This window comes from Mus musculus, chromosome 9 (assembly GCF_000001635.26).
Source record: "Mus musculus strain C57BL/6J chromosome 9, GRCm38.p6 C57BL/6J".
NCBI lineage: Eukaryota > Metazoa > Chordata > Mammalia > Rodentia > Muridae > Mus > Mus musculus.
Genome location: NC_000075.6, coordinates 44,792,913 through 44,815,303, shown reverse-complemented (window position 1 = coordinate 44,815,303; position 22,391 = coordinate 44,792,913). Strand labels below are relative to the sequence as shown.

Genomic DNA, 22,391 nt, shown 5'->3' with positions numbered 1-22,391 from the left:
ATTCCATGAGATACTGTGGGTGAAGTTCTAGAAGAGTATCTGAGGCATAATCAAGCTTCACACATAGGGAAGGGGATTTGTGTTTGCTTTGGTTTGGCTCCTATTAGGAGTAGTTATGTATGGAAAAATGACCACATTGTCATACCAGAAGCTCTGCTACAAAAACGAAGTCTATTAAATGCACCAGTGCACGCGCGCGCACACACACAGAGACACACACACACCATTTTAGTACCCAGGGCAAGTTCTTGAGCCTCAGTGGTCTTACTGGTGAATTGGGATAGCACTGGATACAGCATGTTCTTACAAATGGAGGTGGTGCTTGTAGAGCAAGTCTTTCCCAACCTTCCTAGTGTTGTGACCTTCATGGCTGTGGTCATAGCGGTAGTTTTGCTACTGTTGTGAATAGTAATGCACATATCTGTGTTTTTGCAGTGGTCTTGAGAGCCCTGTGAAAGGGTCCTTTGGGACCCACAGGTTGAGAACTGCTGGTGTAGATCATTCTGCACATAGCACTTGGTGCACACTGGCTTTAGCAAAACCTTTTTTCCATTGTAGAACCTAAAGCAATGGAAGAAGAAGAGAGTGGTTTCAGCTCTCCTCTGATGCTCTGGCTCCAGCAAGAACAAAAGAGGAAAGAAAGCATTACTGAGAGGAAGCCCAAGAAAGGACTCGTTTTTGAAATTTCAAGTGATGATGGCTTTCAGATCTGTGCGGAAAGTATTGAAGGTGAGTGGCTTGTTAGGTCAGCCTTCCATCAGGCCCTGCTGCGGTTCCTCCTGTGCTCAGGAAAAGCTTGCCTTGTTGAAGAACCACGATCATTCTTGACAAGTGCTAAGAGCTGCAGGTTGTGTGGTACACACTGAGAGCTGCTCTCTCAGCTCTTCTCGGTACCTCCTGCGGTGCCATCTCTCTTCTGTGGATTCTCCCACATGCTTTCTGCAGTGCTCCTGGCTGTCTGCTCGATGACTGCCAGCTCCACCTCGTCTGCCTCGTACAGCAGGGAAGCTCTCTGTGCAAATGTTATGGTCTAGTTGCAGCCATGTAGGCCTGAGCTCTCAGGAAAGGCTGTGAGTTCAGTGGGTGAGTTGGGGCTATCCGAAACCTGGGAAGAGGACCAAACAACAGCCATTTAAAGGGGGATCTGGAATTTGGTTTAGCCAGAGAGGAATGCAGGGAGCTTTTCACAAAGAGAATGAAATGGAACAAAGTTAGAAAAACTTTGGTTTTCAGTAGTATTGGATAGAAAATGACTTTGAACAGTGAAAGAAAAGTTGGGAGGTGAATTGGGCACAAGTTGGCAAGAGAGTCTATAGTGACAGCCGATGAGACCTTTGACATAATAAGGAAGCTCCGTGGGAAAAGGAAGGAAGGAAGGGTAGACGGACATGGTAACGACGTAGATATGAGTAGAGATAGAACTTGGACCTGGATGTGGCCTAAGCTGGGTGGTGGTGTCACATGCCTTTAATCCTAGCACTTGCAGGGGCAAGGCAGGTCTCTCTGAGTTTGAGACCAGCTTAGTGTATAGAAAGTTCCAGGAGAAGCAGGGCTTTCCTGTCTCAAAACCCTCTCTCTAAAAAACAAAACAAAACAAAACAAAGGATGTGTGCATCCTAAAAAAATACATAGACAAACACGTATGAAGATTTAGTAAGGCTGGGTGTGAACTGGGCATGCTGAAGCGCCCTGCAATCCCACCGCTCCGGAAGCAGAGCCAAGAAGATTGCCACACATTCAAGACCAGTTTGGGCGACACAGTGAATTCCAGTCTAGCCCGGACTAGAGTATGAAACCTTGTCTCTATTAAAAATGAAAGAAAAAGGGATCATAATGATCCCTGTCCTTCTATATATTAACTGTTGTTGTTGTTGAGACGGGGTCTCACTGTGTACCTTCACTGGCCTGGAACTCACTGGAGATCAGACTGACTTCAAACTCACAGGGATCCATGGGCTTCTGCTTCATATTAATTTTAAGGTTAGGAATGGTGATTCATCAAGGGACATGGGTATCCTAGGGATTCAGGAAGTATGAGTATCGTTGCTGCTCTGGCCCATGGTAAAAAGAAGCCTGCTGAACAATTTGCCTGGACGCTTCTCACATACCAGATTGACTGAAGGTAGCCAGGCACTGACGTCAGCTGCAGAATGATTCTCTGCACCAGGGACTGTGCTGATGCCAGTAAGACGTGATGGCACAAATTCTCTCCCACTTACAGTTTTCTCCTGTTTCCTTTCAGATGCCTGGAAGTCACTGACAGATAAAGTCCAGGAGGCACGATCAAATGCCCGCCTGAAGCAGCTCTCATTTGCAGGTAACGGCTGATGCTGCTGTTATCTTGCTACAACCTCCAAATATTCTGGCAGCTTGTTAGTGTAAGCCGCAGAATTGAATTTAAAAAAATAAACAAACTATCTAAATAAATAATTCAGGGCTTAAGGATGTAACTCATACACCATCCAGTTTACCCATTTACATTCAGTTCAGTGGTTTTTAGTATATCTGTCCATAGATGTGTGTTACTATCTTCTGACCTAAGCTCATGCCTGACCCTGGTGCCTGTGGATCTGCCTAGTCTGGATTGTTCACATAAGTGAATCTTGATCTGTGGCTGTCTTCTTTCAGCCTGTGCTTTCAGTCCTTCCTACACTAGGGCATGGGGCTCCGTGCTCATGCTCAGCTCCCGAGAGTGAGGCTCCCTAGCACCACGGTAGTAGGATTTATTTCTGTGTGCCACAGACATAAACTTCATGTTTGTTGACATTGTATATGATCCTAGCAGAAGCACAACCTTAAAACAGAGAGCTGATTCACAATAGACACCTTCATTCTGTATCTAATAATAATATAATAATAATAATACCTGAATTTTTTTTTGCAATACTGGGGATTGAACCTAAGATGTCAGACATATTAGGCAAGTATTCCACACAGCCATATTCAGAGGCCCTAAGAAGTCATATTTTAGTTGAAATATCATATACTTAATAACGATGTGTAGAACATGAGTGTTTGCAACTGCAGGAAGTATCCTGACAGTGCTTACAGAACCTCAACTACAGTGTCTTGTTTCTTTAAAATGCCTTTGCCGGGCGTGGTGCCGGGCGCACGCCTTTAATCCCAGCACTTGGGAGGCAGAGGCAGGCAGATTTCTGAGTTCGAGGCCAGCCTGATCTACAAAGTGAGTTCCAGGACAGCCAGGGCTACACAGAGAAACCCTATCTCGAAAAACCAAAAAAAAAAAAAAAAAAAAGAAAAGAAAAATGCCTTTTAAATATCCATCCCCAAACATTTATACAAATGTGCATGTCTGCCTTCCTTCTAACCCTATTCCACCCTAATCTCCTTCTGATCCTCGGACACCAGCTAGAAGAGAAAGAAGGTTAGAGGGGAAGGGGGAGCAGACCTGTTCAAGCTTCTTCCTGCTGATTAGGGACAATGAGTTTCTTGGGGCAAGTCCAGTCTACACTGTCCAGATATCTCCAGTGTCTTCTCTCTTTGCTCATGAACACTTGACAGTCTACAACATCAGCAACCAGAAGCATCAGGGAAGCAGCATTTGCCCGCCTCTTCTGAGCACCTCGCACCCTTCTAGGGGCTCTAGGATTTATCTCCTCTCCAGAGTCCCCAGAATTCCATACGTAAACTATCCGCAGCTGGCAAAGATCATGCCCCTCGTAGAGCTATGAACACACTGAAGCAGCCCCATATCTCACACCTGGGGTTAAAACAAAAACATTCACATAACTTTTTGTTTTTTAAAGAACCAAAATTCTCACGATAGAAATGTTCTCATAAAGAGAAAATTTGAATGCTTATACCATTGTGAAGGTGAGGCGTATTGAGTTCTCAGAGCGCTTACCTAGTATATACAAGGCTCTTGTTCAATCTTACAAAAAAAAAAAAAAAAAAAGAACCTTGTGATTCTTACATTGGGTGGCCATTATGAACATAAAATGAAGTGGCACATGGTACTTCTATACACTCAGCACACAGGGGACAGGCCAGAGCTTGGCAAGAGCAGTTTATGGTAACCATTCATCCGTACTGACAGATGGGTCCGCCATTATTTCACTAGCATTCTAAGGCTAACTTCTCAATGTCTGTTGTCCCTGAGCCCGGGTAGCCTCTGGCTGCTACCCTCTAACAACCATTTGTTGATGCTGTGCAGCTTCCTGTCGGCTACACCGCTTACTGCCCTGGTGCCTCTCCTTCTGTAGGTGTGAACGGTTTGCGGATGCTGGGGATTCTCCATGATGCCGTTGTGTTTCTGATTGAGCAGCTGGCTGGGGCCAAGCACTGTCGGAATTACAAATTCCGTTTCCACAAACCAGAAGAGGCCAACGAACCCCCCTTGAACCCTCACGGCTCAGCCAGGGCTGAGGTCCACCTAAGGCAAGTTCCATTTTGTCTGACGAGCATTTGAGGTCCTGGCTTTAGTATCTAATGACAGCTCTTGTCCTGCTTGCCCTCTGAGATCTTCAGTAGTAATGGCACCATCTTTACTCCTTTATTAGAACGTTGCTCTAAAAACAAACCTTAATCTTTTGGCTCCAGGAAGTCAGCATTTGACATGTTTAACTTCCTGGCTTCTAAACATCGACAGCCCCCTGAGTACAACCCTAACGATGAGGAAGAGGAAGAGGTCCAGCTGAAATCCGCACGGTAAGGAATCCTACCCAGTCACCTGACACCTCACGCTCCGGCAGCTCTGCACTGAACAAGGGTTTAGTGTGATATACAGCAGACTGCTGCTGTTTCTGGTAGGCTGTGATGTGGAACAGTCATTAATATGTGTAAATTTGTTACTAGTCATCAGAGCTCCACTCTTCAGCTGGGCATGGTGCCACACACTTGTAATCCCAGCACTCAGGACTTAGAAGCAAGGGGATCTCAGGGTTAAGATCAGCCCCAGCGACGTTCTGAGCGTAAGTTAAAAGCCAGCCCGAGTTACATAAGACCCTGTCTCAAAGGAAACAAACAAAAAACCAAAAGAGTGTGGGGGCATCGGTGGGATGGCAGTTTCCTGGGTGATATTTGGAAGACCGAGTCACAGTTTACACTGAGGCAGTAGTAGCTGGCTAGTAACAAAAAAATAAGAGATAGAAGAAATGTGAGTAATTGTAGGATGCATGTACTCTTTAACAGTAATCTATCCTAGCAGCTGTTTATGTGACACCAGTCACCATTGTCCTAAAAAGCCCTGTATTAATAGGGAGCTAGTCAGCATGGGCACATGCCTGTAGTCCCAGCACTCAGGAGGCTGAGGCAGGAGTGTGTTGCCTCAAGTTTGAGGTTAGCCTGGGTCACAAAAACCTCAGCCTGGGTCACAAAAACCTCGTCTGGAGAAAACTCACAGTGATTTAGGTGTAGTGAGGGTTCAGGAGGCAGAGACAGAGGGTCCGAGGCACTCTTAGCTGAAAGTGAACAGTGTGCTCACTTTGCAGCACCCTCAACCCACTCCTCAGAACACTGAGTTCATAACATCATCCTCTCTCTTAGGAGGGCAACAAGCATGGATCTCCCAATGCCCATGAGATTCCGGCACTTGAAGAAGACTTCTAAGGAGGCGGTTGGTGTCTACAGGTAGGGCTGTGGTTGTAGAATTTGAGAACACTAACATTTTTCCAAATAAAGTGGACCAGATACTAGAGTGGCATGTCTCCTTAGGTTGTTGAGATTTCTATAGATTTTTTGCAGGGCATGTCCCACTCCTGCAGTACTTGGCGGGGTAGTCACTAGTGTTTAGTACTTTGTCAGTACAGTTCATAGTAATTTGAAAAATTTGTGTTTTGGAATCTGGAGAGATGGCTCGGCCATCAAAAACACTCCCATCAAAAACACTCCCTGCCCTTGCAGAGGACCCAAGCCTGGTTTCCAGCAGTTGTTGACTGCTGTCTGTAACTACAGTTCCTTCTGACCGCCACAGGCAGCAAGCATGTACATGGTACACATACATACATATATGCAGGCAAAACACTCATACACATAAAAAGTAAATCGAAACATTTTTTTAAAGGAAATTTGTGCTTTTGTTTTTGTTTTGTTTGTTTGTTTTGTTTGTTTGTTTTTTGTTTGTTTGTTTGTTTTTTGTCTCCATGGCCTAGGTCTCCCATCCATGGTCGGGGTCTTTTCTGTAAGAGAAACATCGATGCAGGAGAGATGGTGATTGAATACGCCGGCAACGTCATCCGCTCCATCCAGACAGACAAGCGTGAGAAGTACTATGACAGCAAGGTGTGTGCCACAGCTCACTCCCTGGGTGCCTCTCTTTGCTGTAGGTAGGGGCCATCAAAGCTTAGCATGATCCTTGGACCTCAAGAGTAACAGGCTTTCACTTCAGAGGTGGGGAGCTGCTTCTGCTTCTGCTGGTGCTGGTGCTGGTGCTGGTGCTGGTGCTGGGCTGCTGGTGCTGTTGTTTGAAGGCGGACTTGAGTCCACAAAACCTTTTTAAAACATTGTACATATTTTGTGATGAGCCCATAACTGTTCTGGCCTCCTCTAAAGATTAGTAATTAGTAATTAGTTCCTTGATGATTGGCTGTGGATCCAGGATCAAAACTACATGGCTACAGTTTTCCTCCAGTCTGGGGCCTGGAATCTAGAAACCCCTTCTCAGCATGTTAAAAACAGGTATTCTGAGAAGTGTGTAAATTGTAGGAGAAACTTGGCTCCTCTGTGGCTATAGTAACATCGGGGCAGCAAAGCAAATTGTTTTTAAACCTGAGTGATGACAAGTTCAGCCAGGTATGATAATACCGTACGTGTCATCCATCATCTAAGCTAGCACAGGTATCCTCAGGTTCAAGGCCAGTCTAGGCTACATAGGGAAATCCTATGACAAACCCTAAGATGGCTCAGTGGGTTAAAGTGCCTGCTATCAAGCCTGGTTACCTGAATTATGTCCCCAGAACCCATGTGGTAGAAAGGGAGATCTGACTCCTAAACGTTATCCTCTGACCCTCACCCACGTCCCATAGCACTTGAAAGAAAGCATAATAAGTTCAGGGCTGGGAATGTGGCTCGGTGGTAGGCTGCCTGCCTGCTTAGCATTTGTAAGACTTTAGCTTTGTTTCAATAAAATCATAAGTAAATAAAATGGTTCCTTTTCCTTCGTGTGTAGGGCATTGGTTGCTACATGTTCCGAATTGATGACTCGGAGGTAGTGGATGCCACCATGCATGGAAATGCTGCACGCTTCATCAATCACTCTTGTGAGCCTAACTGCTACTCCCGGGTCATCAATATTGATGGGCAGAAGCACATTGTCATCTTCGCCATGCGTAAGATCTACCGGGGGGAGGAGCTCACCTATGACTATAAGTTCCCCATTGAGGACGCCAGCAACAAGCTACCCTGCAACTGTGGCGCCAAAAAATGCCGCAAGTTCCTGAACTAAAGCTGTTCATCTTCCTGTGATGGAGAACCAGGACCCAGGGCCACCCAAAGCCATGCTGAAGGACTTCCCAGCACCCAAGAGCTCCAAGGATTGAGCAGGCAGTTGAGGGTCCTCTGGCTGGTCCCTAGTGTCCTACATATACATCATGTGATCATAGTCTTGGAGAGAGAAGGGTCTCAAAGAAAAGATCCCCAGATGGCTTTCCCCTGGGCCCTCTTTGATTGTTGAAAAACCTGAGAAACTGGTTCCTGGGAGAATTTGCCTGCAAGGAGCATGTAGAGGGTTCCTTACAGTGGGTCTGAGCATGTCCTCAGAGAGCAGTTTGTCATCCTCATCTTAGCCCTCTCCCTAAAAACGATGGGTCAGACAAGACCCCAGATACAGGGTTGGTGAGATACCTGGTAGTTTGCCAGTTAGGCCAGTCCTGTGGCCATCTGTTGAACAAACAAATGACCTAGTGGTTTTCCCTACTATCTGCCCACTTAAGAGTTCACTTTGGTTGGGAGACAGGTTTCCTAGCACCTCCGGTGTCAAAAGGCTGTCTTGGGGTTGTGCCAATTAATTACCAAACATTGAGCCTGTGGCTGTAAGTGGGAGTGTTACCCTGTGAGCCTTACCGTAGCCAGTGACCTTTCTTGACGATAGGAGCGGCTCCCTCTCCATCCCTTCTCTTTACTCCCTCCTCCCCTCCTCCATCCTTCATCTGCTGCTTTCCCATTCTTTCTGGGTAGCGGGAGCTTGCCTCCCTGCTCAAGGGCACTCCCTACTTGGTATAGGAAGTGCCTACAGAAAGTCCCCCAAGCCAGTAAGCACTCCAGGTGGGGAATTGGACAGAAGCCGTTGGCCGTAACCAGACGGAATTTGGAGATCTCATAAAGCTCCATTGAGAGTTTTAAAGAGATGTATGTAGCGAGGTTTTTTTAAACAAGAGACTAAAGATTATTTAAATAGGATTTGAGTCATGCAGCAGCCTGAGTCCATAGCCAGGATATGCCCATCCCCTTCCCAGGACGTGCTTACTCTCTTTCCCCTTTCTGAAGACATAGGAAGATGAGTTTCTAAAAGGTCAGGGTCCAGCTGAAAGAACACTAATCAGATTTCAAGGCCCCAAACTTGGGGGACTAGACCACATGTGCTAAGGGACCTCTGCCACCCGTGTGCAGCCTGTGGCTGAGCAAGTTCAATGACACTACTGCCCTGGTTACTCCTTAGGGTGTGGACAGCCAGCAGCAAATGTTTCTTTCTTCCCCCAAGACAGAGTCTTGAACCTGTTAGATTAAGTCATTGGATTTTCCTCTGTTCTGTTTACAGTTTACTATTTAAGGTTTTATAATGTAAATATATTTTGTATATTTTTCTATTTGAAGCACTTCATAGGGAGAAGCACTTATGACGAGGCTATTTTTAAACCGCGGTATTATCCTAATTTAAAAGAAGATCGGTTTTTAATGATTTTTTATTTTCATAGGATGAAGTGAGAGAAAATATTCAGCTGTCCACACAAAGTCTGGTTTCCCTGCCCAGCTTCCCCCTGGAAAGTGTACTTTTTGTTGTTCCATGTGTAGCTCGTTTGTGCCCATTGACATAAATGTTCCTTGGGTCTGCTCTTTATAGTAACTGAAAAAGAAGGTCACCCACTCCATTAGGCCACTGCCCTCCAGGGCCAAGGACTGAGGGTACAGAACCTTAGCACACCAGTGTCTCCTCCTCTTTGCTGTATTGCCCCCTCCCTCTGGATCAGCCCCAGAGTGGGAAGCAGCAGGCTCCGTTTCGCTCCCCTTTCTCTTTCTGAGTTAGCAACCAAGAAGCTGCAACTTGACATTCGCCATCACATCTGCCTCATCCATCACCTCCTTTCCTTCTCTGCCCACCAAGTCCTTGTACCCGCAGAGAACCCACTGACCGCCTCCTGCCCTCTCGGGGCAGATTGTTGAACCTGAAGCACAGTATGACCACTCACGATCAAGCAGATCTCTGCGCCTGCCACAAGGTTTCAGGGTAGCGTAGTCCGAGTGGAGGGCAGGGCACCCTTTCTCTTATGGAAGTCAGCAAAGCAATATGATGCAGCCCAGAACTCTCTGCCAGGACTCGTGGCTCTGCTGTGCCTTCCATCCTGGGCTCCTTTCCTTCTGTGACCTTAAGAACTTTGTCTGGTGGCTTTGCTGGAACATTGTCACTGTTTCCACTGTGGGAAGCCCAGCACTGTGGCCAGGATGGCAGAGATTTCCTTGTCATCATGGAGAAGTGCCAGCAGGGGACTGGGGAAAAGCACTCTACCCAGACCTCACCTCCTACCCTCCTTTGCCCATGAACAAGACGCAGTGGCCCAAGGGGTTTCACTAGTGTCTGGTTTCCTTCTTATTGCACTGTGTGAGGTTTTTTTGTAAATCCTTGTATTCCTAATTTTTTTTTATGAAAAAATGTAAGCTGCATTTGTTACTGAAAGATTAAATGCACTGATGGGTCATGCGTTCATCCTGAGAGACCCAAAGGCCAGTCAGAGGGTGGGGGGAACTCAGCTAACAGACCTAGTCACTGCCCTGCTAGGCCATGCTGTACTGTGAGCCCCCTCCTCATCCTCTTCCTACAACCCCAATCCCTGAGGACGGGGGGAACCCACCTTTCCTCCTCCTCCAGCTGGTTTGCCTTGCCCTCCCACTCACTGTCAACCACAGAAACGAGAAATTCCTCTTTCAGCTCAGCCTTGAGTCCATTGCCAAAATTCAGCATACCTGCCAGCAACTTGGGGGATAAGCCAGAGTATCCCCACAAGCGGGAGAGAAGGCAACAAAACAGAAGGCACAGCTGTCTCCAAAACACATCTGCTTTGTTTTGAAAGTGACCAAGAGAACCTCCGCACAAAAGTGCAGGTTGAGGACTTTGCGCTGGGTCATTCCCAAGAATCCCCCAAGGGGCAACCCACCGCCTCAGGAGTGACAGCTGCGGACCTCGAGGGTTCCGGCTTTGCTGCTAGAACCTGTTGTGGCTGCGTTTCCTGGTGGCAGTGACAACTGTGTAACCAGAATAGCTGCATGGCGCTGACCCTTTGGTCGGAACTTGGTCCCTGGGCTCCCTCAGTGCTGCCCATGTCCAGCACAACCCCTCCCTGTTTTTAAACCAATCACAATTAAGGAGGAAGCCCTGGCACTTCTTAGGTTTTCAACCCAAACTCCTTTTTCAGGACCCAGCTCACCTCTGTCAAACCCCGGCCAATCCAATAAGCACCATGCAGCAACCTTGATTTAAAAAAAGAAGAAAAGAAGAAAAAAAAAAAACTTAAAATAAAATAAAATAAAAAAATACAACACACATACACAAAAAAATCTTTTAATGAATGTATCTTTCTAAAGGACTGACGCTCAATCAAATACCTGAAAATACTAGAGGTCACAGCCTCATCTGATGTTAACTTTTATTGGATTTGGGATTCTTTTTCATAGAAACCAAGTTGTTTTTTGTTGTTATTGTTGTTGTTGTTGTTGTTGTTTTTTAAGGAAAAGCGGGTCATTGCAAAGGGCTGGGTGTAATTTTACGTTTCCTTTCCTTCATTTTAAAGCAATACAAAGTTATTGAACAGATAGTTTTGTGCCGAATCATGAATACCAGTCAAGTCTCACACTCTGAAAACTTGCAACCTTTTTGTTTGTTTGTTTTGGTTTTCAAATAAATATAAATATATATATATATAGGAACTAATATAGGAATGCACCATTGTAACAAAGCCTAGTTCAGTCCATGGCTTTTACTTCTCTTAACACTATAGATAAGGATTGTGCTACAGTTGCTAGTGGGGCAGGGAAATGTCAGGCTCCCAGTGACAGTGACGGTGGTGCTGACTCCACATACGGATGACAGACGCCCGCCTGTCCCGAGAGGAGCGTGCAGAGCAGATCTGCTCTCACCTGGCTTCTTCCTGCCTGTGGACGTTGCCAGTCGGTACCTGTACTCCTCGTCTACTTCCGGTTATGAATGTTGGGGTCACCACCTGCATCTAGGGGAAAATTGTGTTCTGTGCTTTCTGGTATCTTGTTCTGGGGTACACTAGTTCTGTCTTTCAACCAAGAAAAAAAAATAGATTTGTGGTGTTTCTTTTCTTGAACTTTAACAGTCTCCTTAGCAAATACAGGTAGTTGAATAATTGTTTCATGAGCTGAACAGTGGCAAGCTTCATTTCTAGAATAAGACATTTCTCTACAGCTGTGTCATGTACAATGGATCTTTTGGGGGTTTTTTGTTTGTTTTGTTTGCTTCCCTTTTTTTCCTTGTGTTCTTCCAAGCTTCTGGTTAGAGACAAAGTGGGGGGGGGGAAGGAAAACGTGTCTGAAGCCCATCAGTGTTAACTCCCTGAGACAGGGATGAAGGAAAATACTTTAATATTCAAAAAATAATAATGCTGAAAGCTCTCTACGAAAGACTGAATGTAAAAGTAAAAAGTGTACATAGTTGTAAAAACAAAAAAAGGAGTTTTTAAACATGTTTATTTTCTATGCACTTTTTTTTATTTAAGTGATAGTTTAATTAATAAACATGTCAAGTTTATTGCTGCACTCTGCTGAGCTTCCTTTGGCCTTGGGGGTGGAGTGGGGGAGGGAGGGGCTTGTCAATGGGTTACCTAATGCCTTCCAGCCTCCCTTCTTTAAGATGGAATCACTCAACCAGTCCCTTGTCTGGAGTGACCTTCAGTGAGCACTGAAGTATATCCAGGACCTCAGAGGTTCTGGGTAGAAGGGCTGTGTTACTGTTTGCCTAACTCGTTTAATAGGAGGTTAAGTAGTGATCTTTAAACAGACTTTAATAAAGTGAAAGCATAATTTCCATCTCTGCTCCACCTTAAAGCTGAAACAGGATTTGTTTATTCTGTGTTGGGGGTGGGGGTGCGGTTGGGAAATACTGAAAAACCACCCTGCCAGGTCAGTAACCCTGGCCACTGAGGCTGGACTAAGGATTGGAAGGCACACCTCTGTACCTGAGGCGGTCCCCAAACAGAACCTCCTCCGTTCACAGCATCTGCCAGCTGGAGGCTCTACCCTGTCCCCACCATCTTCCTTCACCCACTGAGTTACCACTTGGGCCCTAGGAGCCATGGGGACTCCAAATGATCAGGCAGTGTTGCAGGCCATCTTCAACCCTGATACCCCCTTTGGAGATGTTGTTGGATTGGACCTGGAAGAAGCAGAGGAGGGAGATGAAGGTGAGCCTTTGACATTGGTGTCTACCCCTCCATAGGCTGCCTGGCAGGCCCCTGAGATTTCCTACAGGACATGGTGAGGCCGGAACCCTCGTTCTACCCTTGCAGGTTATTTCAGAGACTGGAGTCTGAGAGGTCCTCTGAATTTCAAAGTGTGGGTCAGGTGTTGGCAGGGGTGAATCTCCCAAGAGAAAGCCAGAGTTTCTCTCTGTCATTCAGTCCCATACCTCTAAGCCTACAACTAAAAATCTTCCATGATCCAAGCTTATCTGTGCTGGCTTAAGTCAACCCCTGAAATATTTGACATTTTGAACATCACACCCACCCTCTCCACAGCAAGGATGGAAGGCAAACAGGGCGGGATGGTGGCTTGGTTGGCCCATCCTGACAGCAGGCAGAGCTTCATTTGTTACACATTGTTATAAGCTAGACATGGAGCTAGCTCTTCCAGGGGAACAGCATGGCCCATTGCCTAATAATGATGTCTGGGGGGCTTTGTTTCTGCAGGAGGTAAGCCTTAGCTGCACTGAAGCTTTAGAGTGAGAAACTGAAAAACATCTAGAGTCATTTTCATGACCTGGGATGGGTTTGGTGGCCTTTGTGTCCGAGTATGTAAAGCAAAACGAGAAGAAGCCAAAAAGCTGAAGAACCGGGTTCAGATCTAAGCGCCACACCCTGGGCCTGTGGTCTAGAGCGAGTCACCACTGAACAAGTTGTTGAGCTTCTCTTAGCCAAGGAGAACCACCCAGTGCCTCTTTCTCAGGTCTTTTAGCAATGTTAGAATTCGGTTTTACTGACCTCAGCTACTATCCCTGACTCTGCACCCACACCCACACCTGGTCAGCTCATTTGGGGGTCAGAATGCCAAAGTCCAAGGTGACTTTCCGTTTTCTTCCCTACCATACACATGCCTGTTTCTCCCCTGGTGCAGATGGAGTTTTCCCTCAAGCACAGTTGGAGCACTCCAAGGCCCTGGAGTTGCAGGGAGTGAGGGCGGCAGAAGCTGGAGACCTCCACACAGCACTGGAGAAGTTTGGCCAAGCCATTAGCCTGCTACCTGACAGAGCCTCTGCCTACAACAACCGAGCCCAAGCCCGGCGGCTCCAGGGGGATGTAGCAGGTGAGGGGAAAACACCAGAGATCCTCCACAGAAAGGACCCCTCCCATGAAGGGCAGAGATGAGTTGGTTGTGGGTGGAGAGCAGAGAAACAGAGACACTAAACTCCCTGACATCTATGTTCTTACCTATAAAATTCAAGACAGTATGGGTTCTGCTAGCTTCATGAGACTATATGAGAATCAAGAGGCTGCATTCTGCTCATGGACTTAATAAAAGCCTTCTAGGCAGCAGTAGGCTTGAAGAGCAGGGCATGAGGATAAAATGTTTGTCTAGCAGTTACTGGGAACTAGGCATTATGCACACCACAAGGTTGTAGTAACAATCCTTATGACCCCCCACCCCAGAGGGTATGTATTGTCATTTCATCATAAAGTCGAAGAAAAGGAAGAATACAGAGGTTGAGTAGCTTCCTCGTCATCCTCCAGCCAAGAAGTGGCTGAGCTAGAATAGGAACCCAGGTGGCAGGGCTCTAAAAACCATGAGACTACTCTCCAGGGGGCTCATCATTAGGTAACAGCAGGCAAATCTGAGAGGAAGCGGCATGGGGACCTGTTCCTGAAGGGCAAGTTCTGAAAGATGAGCAATGTGTCAATTCAGACGCCAGGGGCCTAGAGAGAATGCATCCATCCGTCTGGGAAGCTTGCACTCTCCAGGGTGGAGCGGGCCCCAGGGATGGGTGGAAAGCTGAGCCCTGCGGAGGTGGACCGAGATCCAGGAGTGACAAACTACAAGTGTCAGATGAGAAGGTGGTTGTCACTCAGGGATTTGGCCTGGGCAGGGAAGGTATCTGGATCAAACCTGGTGTATTCAGTTTCTGTAGCTGGAATGGGGATCATAGGATAGAGGGAATAGGACTAGGAGTTGGAGACCAGGCCATAGGTAAGACTAGCTGGTGGGGTGTTCCTAGAACCTAAACTGGAGAATTTGGACCTCATCCTAATGACAGGAGGCTTGTCTGCCATAGGTTGTTGTTGACAACCTACAGATGGAAAGCCTGGAGATGCAGAGGTAACTCCACTTGTAGAGGCTTGGATTCCTGCAGACTAGCTGTGAAGAGGGAAACTGAGCTGGTCCCAGAGCTGCTCAGTCTGCAGTCCCAACCTGGACCTCTGAGGGAAACTCAGCCTTTCTCCACGATGGTGCTGAGCAATGCAAGGGCCCTGGCAGCCTCTTTAGGAAACTGGAGACTATGAATAGAGGCAGGGTCCAAAGAAAGCAGCCCGTGGACCTAACAGAAACCCTAAGCTGGCTGCCTGAGGTTCCGGGATGAGTTCTGAAACTCAATCCAAGTACGTTCCTCTGAGAATCACGAAAATAAAACAGTGCAGCCAGCTCTGGCTCCACGACCTTCTTCCAATGAAATAAGATACAGAGTAATGAAGACCGTGGAGATAATGAAGGAGAAAAATGGGGAACGTGCCGCTTTCGTAGTCTGCATTGGAAAAGAGGAAACAGTTCTGTTAGCTAATGAGATTTCTTGAACTCTAGGGTTCAAAGTGGGCCACCAAACACACAGTAGGTGCTAGGCTCCACTTGTGTGAACTACGACTATTTGATAATTGATGGATTCACTAACACAGTGGCCAGATCCTCTAGAAAACATTCACGTTTGGGTGCATTAATGTTAGGACATACCAGGAACAAGGCCAAGGAGAGCCTTGGACTTTGATCTCAGCTCTGCCCGTGGGCGGCCCACAAGCCAATTGTAGCAACCCTTCATCTCGGGTTAGAAATAATCCCTCGTGGTTCAAAAGTCTGCTGCACGAAGGAGGGGATGGGCTGCTCTGCTCGGCAGGTGGGCGGGGGCTCGGTTGCCCACACCCGGCTGACCTGCGCCGCCCTCTCCCTGTCCGCCCGCAGGCGCCCTGGAGGACTTGGAGCGCGCGGTGACATTGAGCGGCGGCCGGGGTCGCGCCGCCCGCCAGAGCTTCGTGCAGAGCGGGCTACTGGCGAGATTTCAGGGCCGGGACGACGACGCCCGCAGGGACTTCGAGAAGGCTGCGCGACTGGGCAGCCCGTTCGCACGGCGCCAGCTAGTGCTGCTCAACCCGTACGCCGCGCTGTGCAACCGCATGCTGGCCGACATGATGGGGCAGCTGCGCGCGCCCAGCAACGGGCGCTGAGCGTGGCCGGCCGAATGATGGAGAGGGGGACCCTGACCCAACCAGGACCCAATAAAACTTCCGGGACTCTCGGACTGCGTCTGCTCTGTGTCCGCCTGCTTACTAACCAGCCTCACGGTGGAGGCCTTGGCGGGGGTAGGGAGGAGGCGGGACAGGGCGGGGCTGGAACGGCCACCTGCCCTTGCTCGGGCAGCGATTGGTCCTGCCTGGCGCGGGCCCCGCCCTTGCAGCGGACTGCGGTGCTCAGCCTTCTTGAGCAATTGCTGGGGCTCACTCTGGGAGGGAGCCAGGTGAGCTGACCCGAAAGCAGGATGCTCCAGCGACCCTCGGATCCGCGACGCTCTCTTGCTAGGCCCAAGTCCACCTGAGCAGCCGAGATTGGAAAAGCGGTGCATGGCGAGATATGGGAGGGAGAGCCAAGGCCAGCGAGGAGTGAACCGGGTCAAGAGAAGGACGATCGTTTGGGGGGGAAGGGGAAGGGCGCCTGTGCATGTCTGTCTGTCTGTCTGTCTGTCTGTGGTCATCTACTGTCAGTGCTGGCCTCTATGCCCGCACAGAGACGAAGTGTTGCCATAGGGTCTCTTCCTTTGGGTCTTGCTGATTGTGTCTATTTGTGCCGGTGTCTTGGCCACTGTGGGCCAGTCTACATCAGTGCATGGTAAATTATTGCAGGAATTGTTAGGCCTACATGGCTGGTACTCTTCTCTCAGCAGCCTGGAGGCCGGTCCCTGATCACCATGGAATTGCCTCTAAGCCAAGCTACCCTCCGGCACACACTGCTGCTCCTTCCTGCCCTCTTAAGTTCAGGTATACCCCAGTTCATCCTTTGGCCAAACCCTCCTTGCTTGCATCTCCTCTCACGATACCCACTCCAGTCTCCAGGGCTGGGTTCCCCTATCCCTACTTCCCTACCATAAGTCTATGCAGATCCTGGTCAGAGAAACCAGCTGCCCTGTCTCTTGGCCTGCTGCCTCTCTGTAACTGAACCTCACTGTGGTCTCTCCAAGTGCCTCCCAGCGGCTGCCTGCTGTGTTCCAGGTCAAGGGGAGCTGGCGCCGCAAATTGATGGTCAGACCTGGGCTGAGAGAGCGCTTAGGGAGAATGAGCACCATGCCTTCACCTGTCGGGTTGCAGGAGGTTCTGCCACTCCCCGATTAGCCTGGTACCTGGATGGACAGCTACAGGAGGCCACCACCTCCCGACTGCTGAGTGTGGGTGGGGACGCCTTCTCTGGAGGAACCAGCACTTTCACTGTTACTGCCCAGCGCTCCCAACATGAGCTTAACTGCTCCCTGCAGGACCCAGGGAGTGGCCGGCCAGCCAATGCCTCTGTCATCCTCAATGTGCAATGTAAGTATCCCTGAGACAGTCTTACTACATTGCCTAGGCTGGACTCAAACTTGCCAATCCCCTGCCTCGGCCTCTAGAGTGCTGAGATTACTCATACGCATGACACATTTAGCTTTAACAGGACATTCATAAACACGATATGAGAGAATTTCTATTTTCATCCCTATTTTACAAATGAGAAATTGAGGCACAAGTTAAGCAGCTGCCCAACATTTTGAGATTTAATTGCCCAACAATTAAGAAGTAGGTCCAGGATGCAAATTTAGACCTTTGTCTGGCTCTCTACTCTTTTTATTTTTATGCTTTGAGACTTTTTCCAGGGGTGACTTTGAGCTTCTGATCTTCTTGCTTCTGCCTCCCCAGTGCAGAGACCATAGGGTATGTGGTATGAGGACCGAACCCAGGACCTTTCTCATGATCGGCAAGCACTCTACCAACTGAGCTATATTCCCAGCCCAGGTTTTAAAATTTTAGACAGTCTTACTATTTATCCAAGAGCAGCCCCAAACTGGAAATCCCCCTGCCTCTGCTTCCACTGAGCCACATCCCCAGTAGTTTTCTATTCTTTTTTCTTATTCTGGTTTTTCAAGACAGGGTTTCTCTATATAAAAGTCCTGACTGCCCTGGAAATTTTGTGAACCTAGAAGCTTTGTAGACCTTGAACTCACAGAGATCCTCCTGCCTGTGCCTCCTGAGCAGCACTGGAATTAAAAATGTGTACCATCGCCGGGTGTGGTGGTGCATGCCTTTAATCCCAGTACTCGGGAGGCAGAGGCAGGCGGATTTCTGAGTTCGAGGCCAGCATGGTCTACAAAGTGAGATTCAGGACAGCCAGGGCTACACAAAGAAACCCTGTCTCGAAAAACCAAAACCAAACCAAACCAAACCAAAACAGTGTACCATCACTGCCTGGCAAAACCTTATATATAGATATAGATATATAGATTAATGTAGGAGTGTTCTGTCTGCATGTACATCTGCATGCCAGAGGAGGGCATCAGATCTCTTTATAGATGGTCATGAGCCACCATGTAGTTACTGGGAATTGAACTCAGAACCAGTCAGTTTAACTCAGGAGCAGTCAGTGTTCTTAACTGCTGAGCCATCTCACCAGCCCATGGCTGTCTACTCTTTTTCTTTTCTTTCTTTCTTTTTTTAAGATTTATTTACTTATTATATGTAAGTACGCTGTAGCTGTCTCCAGATGCAGCAGAAGAGGGCGTCAGATCTCATCACGGGTGGTCATGAGCCACCATGTGGTTGCTGGGAATTGAACTCAGGACCTTCGGGAGAGCAGTCAGTGCTCCTTACCCTCTGAGCCATCTCTCCAGCCTGGCTGTTTACTCTCAATCACTGTGAATTGATGCTGTACCAGCAGACCCTGCTACCTGTTCCTTAATGTTCTTTCTGAGAGAGGCTCAGACCCTTTCTCCCATCCATATTTGGGAAGATAGGGCCAGAGTAGAGGGTTGTAATGAAAGCAGATTATTCTCTGCTCTGCTCTAGTCAAACCAGAGATTGCCCAGGTTGGAGCCAAATACCAGGAAGCTCAGGGCCCAGGCCTTCTGGTTGTCCTGTTTGCCCTGGTGCGGGCCAACCCACCTGCCAATGTCACCTGGATTGACCAGGATGGGCCAGTGACTGTCAATGCCTCTGACTTCCTGGTGCTGGATGCTCAGAACTATCCCTGGCTCACCAACCACACTGTGCAGCTGCAGCTCCGGAGCTTGGCACACAACCTCTCGGTGGTGGCCACCAATGACGTGGGTGTCACTAGCGCTTCCCTTCCAGCTCCAGGTGAGCAACTAACATGGCAGACCCTCAGGTGGGTGCAGGGGTCCTGGAATGGAAAGGGAAGACTGGTTGCCCTGTGGGTAGATCCTGTGAATGAGTTATCCCCAGCCACCCTGGGCAAGGATAGAGAAGTTGGACATGTGGCATGTCAGGGTCAGGGTATTGCTCATGTGGAAACTAACAAGAGGACAATCTGCAGGGCTCCTGGCCACACGGATAGAAGTGCCACTGCTGGGCATCGTTGTGGCTGGAGGACTTGCCTTGGGCACTCTAGTGGGGTTCAGTACCTTGGTGGCCTGCCTGGTCTGCAGGAAAGAGAAGAAAACAAAAGGTAGGGCCAGAGGCAGTGGAGGTCAAGGGTGGAGAAGAGTATCAGTGAAGTTGGAGGGTGAGCGGCAGAGGTGCAGGCAGAGGTGGGCAGGGAGAGGCCATGGGCGAGACTGCATGCCTTGCAGGAAGCAGGGACGGGCGCTGGAAAGTGATCTCGGGTCCCAGGGCCAAGACTGGGTATTTGAAAGACTCTTAGCTCAGTGGTCTTGAGTCTGAAAGGGCAGGGGACAGAGCCCAGGATGGGAGGTCACACTGACTCTGTGACATGGTTTCTTTGTCCTCAGGCCCCTCCCGGCGTCCTTCTCTGATATCTAGGTAATGTTTCCTGGGGCTGGGCAGATGGGCCAAACTAAAGTACAAATCACTGAATTTTAAAGTAAAGGACAGTTGGCAACCTGGGATTTCTAGGAGGTCTGGCTTGAGCCTCAAAGCAGACTACCTATCTGCTGGTACCAGGGTCTATGTTAGCTTTTGTCTATCCCGTAGTGACTCCAATAACCTGAAACTGAATAATGTGCGCCTGCCACGGGAGAACATGTCCCTCCCATCCAACCTTCAGCTCAATGACCTCACTCCAGATCTCAGAGGTACCCAGACCAGTTCTCTGCCTGTGCTGAATGCTCAGAACTTTTAAGAAAGAGACACCCCGGTTCTTAGGAGGAGACAAGTCCCACTAGACAAAACCCTGTCCTGGGCACCACTCCATTTGTCACCCACAGGGAAAGCAACAGAGCGGCCAATGGCTCAGCATAGCAGCCGTCCAGAGCTTCTAGAAGCCGAGCCTGGTGGCCTCCTCACCAGCCGAGGTAATGAGCAGAGATCTCCTGTTCTCCTCTTCCCATCCCTGTGCTTGTTATACCCAAGGCCCCTGAGTGCTGCCAACAGAAGGGACTTCCCCAAGCTCCAGAGAACCAGGGTTCCTAATCCCCTGGCATCTCTGACCCACAGGTTTCATCCGTCTCCCGATGTTGGGCTACATCTACCGTGTGTCCAGTGTAAGCAGTGATGAGATTTGGCTCTGAGCTTGATGGTGAGGCATGAGGCCCAGGTGGCCTGTGGACTCCCCAGAGTGCCCACCCTGGTGTCTCCTTCAAGCTTTCCTCTGCCTGTCCCTGTTGTGACCATGAAGAAACCATGTCACTGCCATCTGGCCTGCCTGGCAAGGATACCCTGTGGGTCATGCATGTGTATTTCTTTGCACTCTAACCTGCAAGGCATGGGTACCCTTGGCAGACCCCTGGTCGGAACTAGCCCCTTGCACTCACTGAGTTTGGGGCCCTGCATGTGATAACCTGGTCCAGGCACACAGAACCCTGGCCAGGTGCGTTCAGGTGTCACCCAACATCTAAGAGATGGGCCTATTATATGTCCTACCTTAGTATCCTCTGCACCTTGTGCACATAGGCAGAGAGATGCCTATGTGGGGGACAGGAGGGTCCCTGCACAACTCAGATGTCCTTCCTATGCTATGCAGCTTTGTTCCCTCAGGGAAAACTTAGCCCCTGCTCTATGTATACAACCAAACTGCCCTTTGCTCAGGAACCAGCCCCTTGCCCAGGGACCTGGCCAAGCACAAATAAGTCCCTTTTGCTGCATATCTTTCTACCCTTTTGTCCCCACCTCCTCTTGGGTATCATCGGTCATACCCTAGACCTTCTTCACTGGGCATTAGACCCCCCATTGGTTGGGGCCTGCAGGTGCCAGCTTTTGATGTTAGCACAAGATGAGCAAGAAGAGGTGACCGGTGGGCTGGCTCCCAGGACGACATGTAGCTCTGCATCGTTTTGTACAAGTGTCTGCATTTTAAGCACATTCCCCGGAAGGGAGGAAGGCCCAGGGCCTTCCTGGGTTCCCCATGTTCGGCCTTCCGCAATTCACTGTGAGTGTTCTGAGCACTGAGGATTGGTGGTTGCCCTCTCTGCATGTCTCTCCCACCATGCAGCCTCATTCTCCACCGAGCCTGGCTGCCCCATCCTATTCTTTAGGGGATGGTCACAGTTGGGTATATAATCCAACAGGGCCAGAAGCTTTAGGGGGGACAGAGAAAGCAGGAGCCCACTGAGCTCCGAAGAGCTAATACTTTTTAAAAAGCAACCTGAAAACGACTGGCGACCATCAGAGTGCGGCGTCTATTCTCCCTTCTTCGTATCTTGTTTTGTAATTTTTCTCATGTTACTGGTTAGGGCAGTTGCTACACACACAGTAAACTCCTTTGACCAAAGAAAGAAGTGTTTGTTCATTTCTTCAAAATTTACTTGTGTTTGTTTTTTGAGACTCATGTAGTCTAGGCTAGCCGTGAATTCAGTACTGGACAGAGGCAATGTGATCTTATCTTCCTGCAGTCACTTCTCGAGTGCTGGGATTATAGGCCATGTACTACCACCGTGTTTTCCAAGTATGCGTTAAATGAACCCCACGTCCTCTGCAGGGCCTGGTGTGTGCCACACAAGTGCTTTGCCAGTGCATAAACACTAGCCTTTCCTCCTCCTCCTCCTCTTCCTCTCTTTCTTTTTTCTTTCCTTCTTTCTTTTCTTTTTTCTTTTTTTTGACATTTTAAGCAGATTTATTCACAAAGTAGCAAGAGGATAATGCCCTGTACAAAATACAACAGATTCAGATTCAAACAGAAAAAAAAAAGTTTTATGGACCCCTTCATGAATTTCCACATCACATTATCCTTGTGTAGGGACCATGCCAGTCTTTTCTGTATTAAATGTTTTCGATCACACAGCAGGCACCTGAGTACCCGCCGGGAGCAGCAGTTCAGTATCTGTTAGTCTAATGTGGACTAGTAGTGACCATAAGAGCGGTAGCTACAGCGGTCTGTTCCCTGGAGCCCTGACGGAGCATCTGAGCGATCACTGCACACTTCCACTCCCCATAAGGCAAACTCTAACGCTAATGGTGAGAAAGCAGAGAGCCTGGCCTAGTGTCAGAATGAGGCAGCAACACAGCCCCAAGCCTGACGTGATCACAGCTGGTTTGAGTTTGTAAGGCTCATGAACAGTCTGTGTGTGTGTTGGTCAGGCTGACAGTGGAGCCTTCCCTGCAATCCATTGTGACACCACTTTCTCCCTGTCAGTA

The 22,391-nt window shown here is 48.6% G+C and overlaps 3 protein-coding genes across 25 annotated transcripts in view; all 3 read left to right on the top strand.

Annotated features, from left to right (window-relative positions):
- Positions 1-11,949, top strand: part of Kmt2a (lysine (K)-specific methyltransferase 2A) — a 77,998-nt gene extending 66,049 nt beyond the window's left edge. For 5 of the 6 annotated variants that reach the window (XM_011242443.3, XM_030244217.1, XM_011242442.3 and 2 more), the window contains exons 30-36: positions 559-729; positions 2,243-2,317; positions 4,224-4,398; positions 4,561-4,668; positions 5,506-5,589; positions 6,111-6,240; positions 7,127-11,949. In XM_011242443.3, coding sequence (XP_011240745.1) covers positions 559-729; positions 2,243-2,317; positions 4,224-4,398; positions 4,561-4,668; positions 5,506-5,589; positions 6,111-6,240; positions 7,127-7,402 — 1,019 coding nt within the window. In that variant the 3' untranslated portion in view covers positions 7,403-11,949. Of the gene's footprint in view, positions 1-558; positions 730-2,242; positions 2,318-4,223; positions 4,399-4,560; positions 4,669-4,815; positions 5,100-5,505; positions 5,590-6,110; positions 6,241-7,126 lie in introns of those variants that run through there. The other variant, XM_011242444.3, reaches the window with a different exon arrangement.
- A 403-nt stretch (positions 11,950-12,352) lies between these two features.
- Positions 12,353-15,904, top strand: Ttc36 (tetratricopeptide repeat domain 36). Its single transcript, NM_138951.1, has 3 exons — positions 12,353-12,593; positions 13,522-13,710; positions 15,571-15,904. The coding sequence occupies exons 1-3, from the start codon at positions 12,485-12,487 to the stop codon at positions 15,831-15,833; spliced, it is 561 nt and encodes a 186-aa protein (NP_620401.1). The 5' UTR covers positions 12,353-12,484; the 3' UTR covers positions 15,834-15,904.
- Tmem25 (transmembrane protein 25) lies at positions 15,780-21,532 on the top strand. Of its 18 annotated transcripts, none has more exons than XM_030244613.1 (9): positions 15,780-16,274; positions 16,544-16,640; positions 16,872-17,183; positions 18,690-18,980; positions 19,177-19,308; positions 19,592-19,622; positions 19,794-19,894; positions 20,027-20,113; positions 20,256-21,532. In XM_030244613.1, exons 1-9 carry the CDS (start codon positions 16,227-16,229, stop codon positions 20,327-20,329), a joined length of 1,173 nt encoding a protein of 390 aa, XP_030100473.1. In that variant the 5' UTR covers positions 15,780-16,226; the 3' UTR covers positions 20,330-21,532. The 18 variants fall into 18 exon arrangements, 16 of the variants coding, with proteins under 16 accessions (XP_030100473.1, XP_030100469.1, XP_030100472.1 ...); XM_030244609.1 differs by having other exon boundaries at positions 15,826-16,123; XM_006510610.3 differs by having other exon boundaries at positions 16,034-16,222.
- The last annotated feature ends 859 nt before the right edge of the window (positions 21,533-22,391 follow it).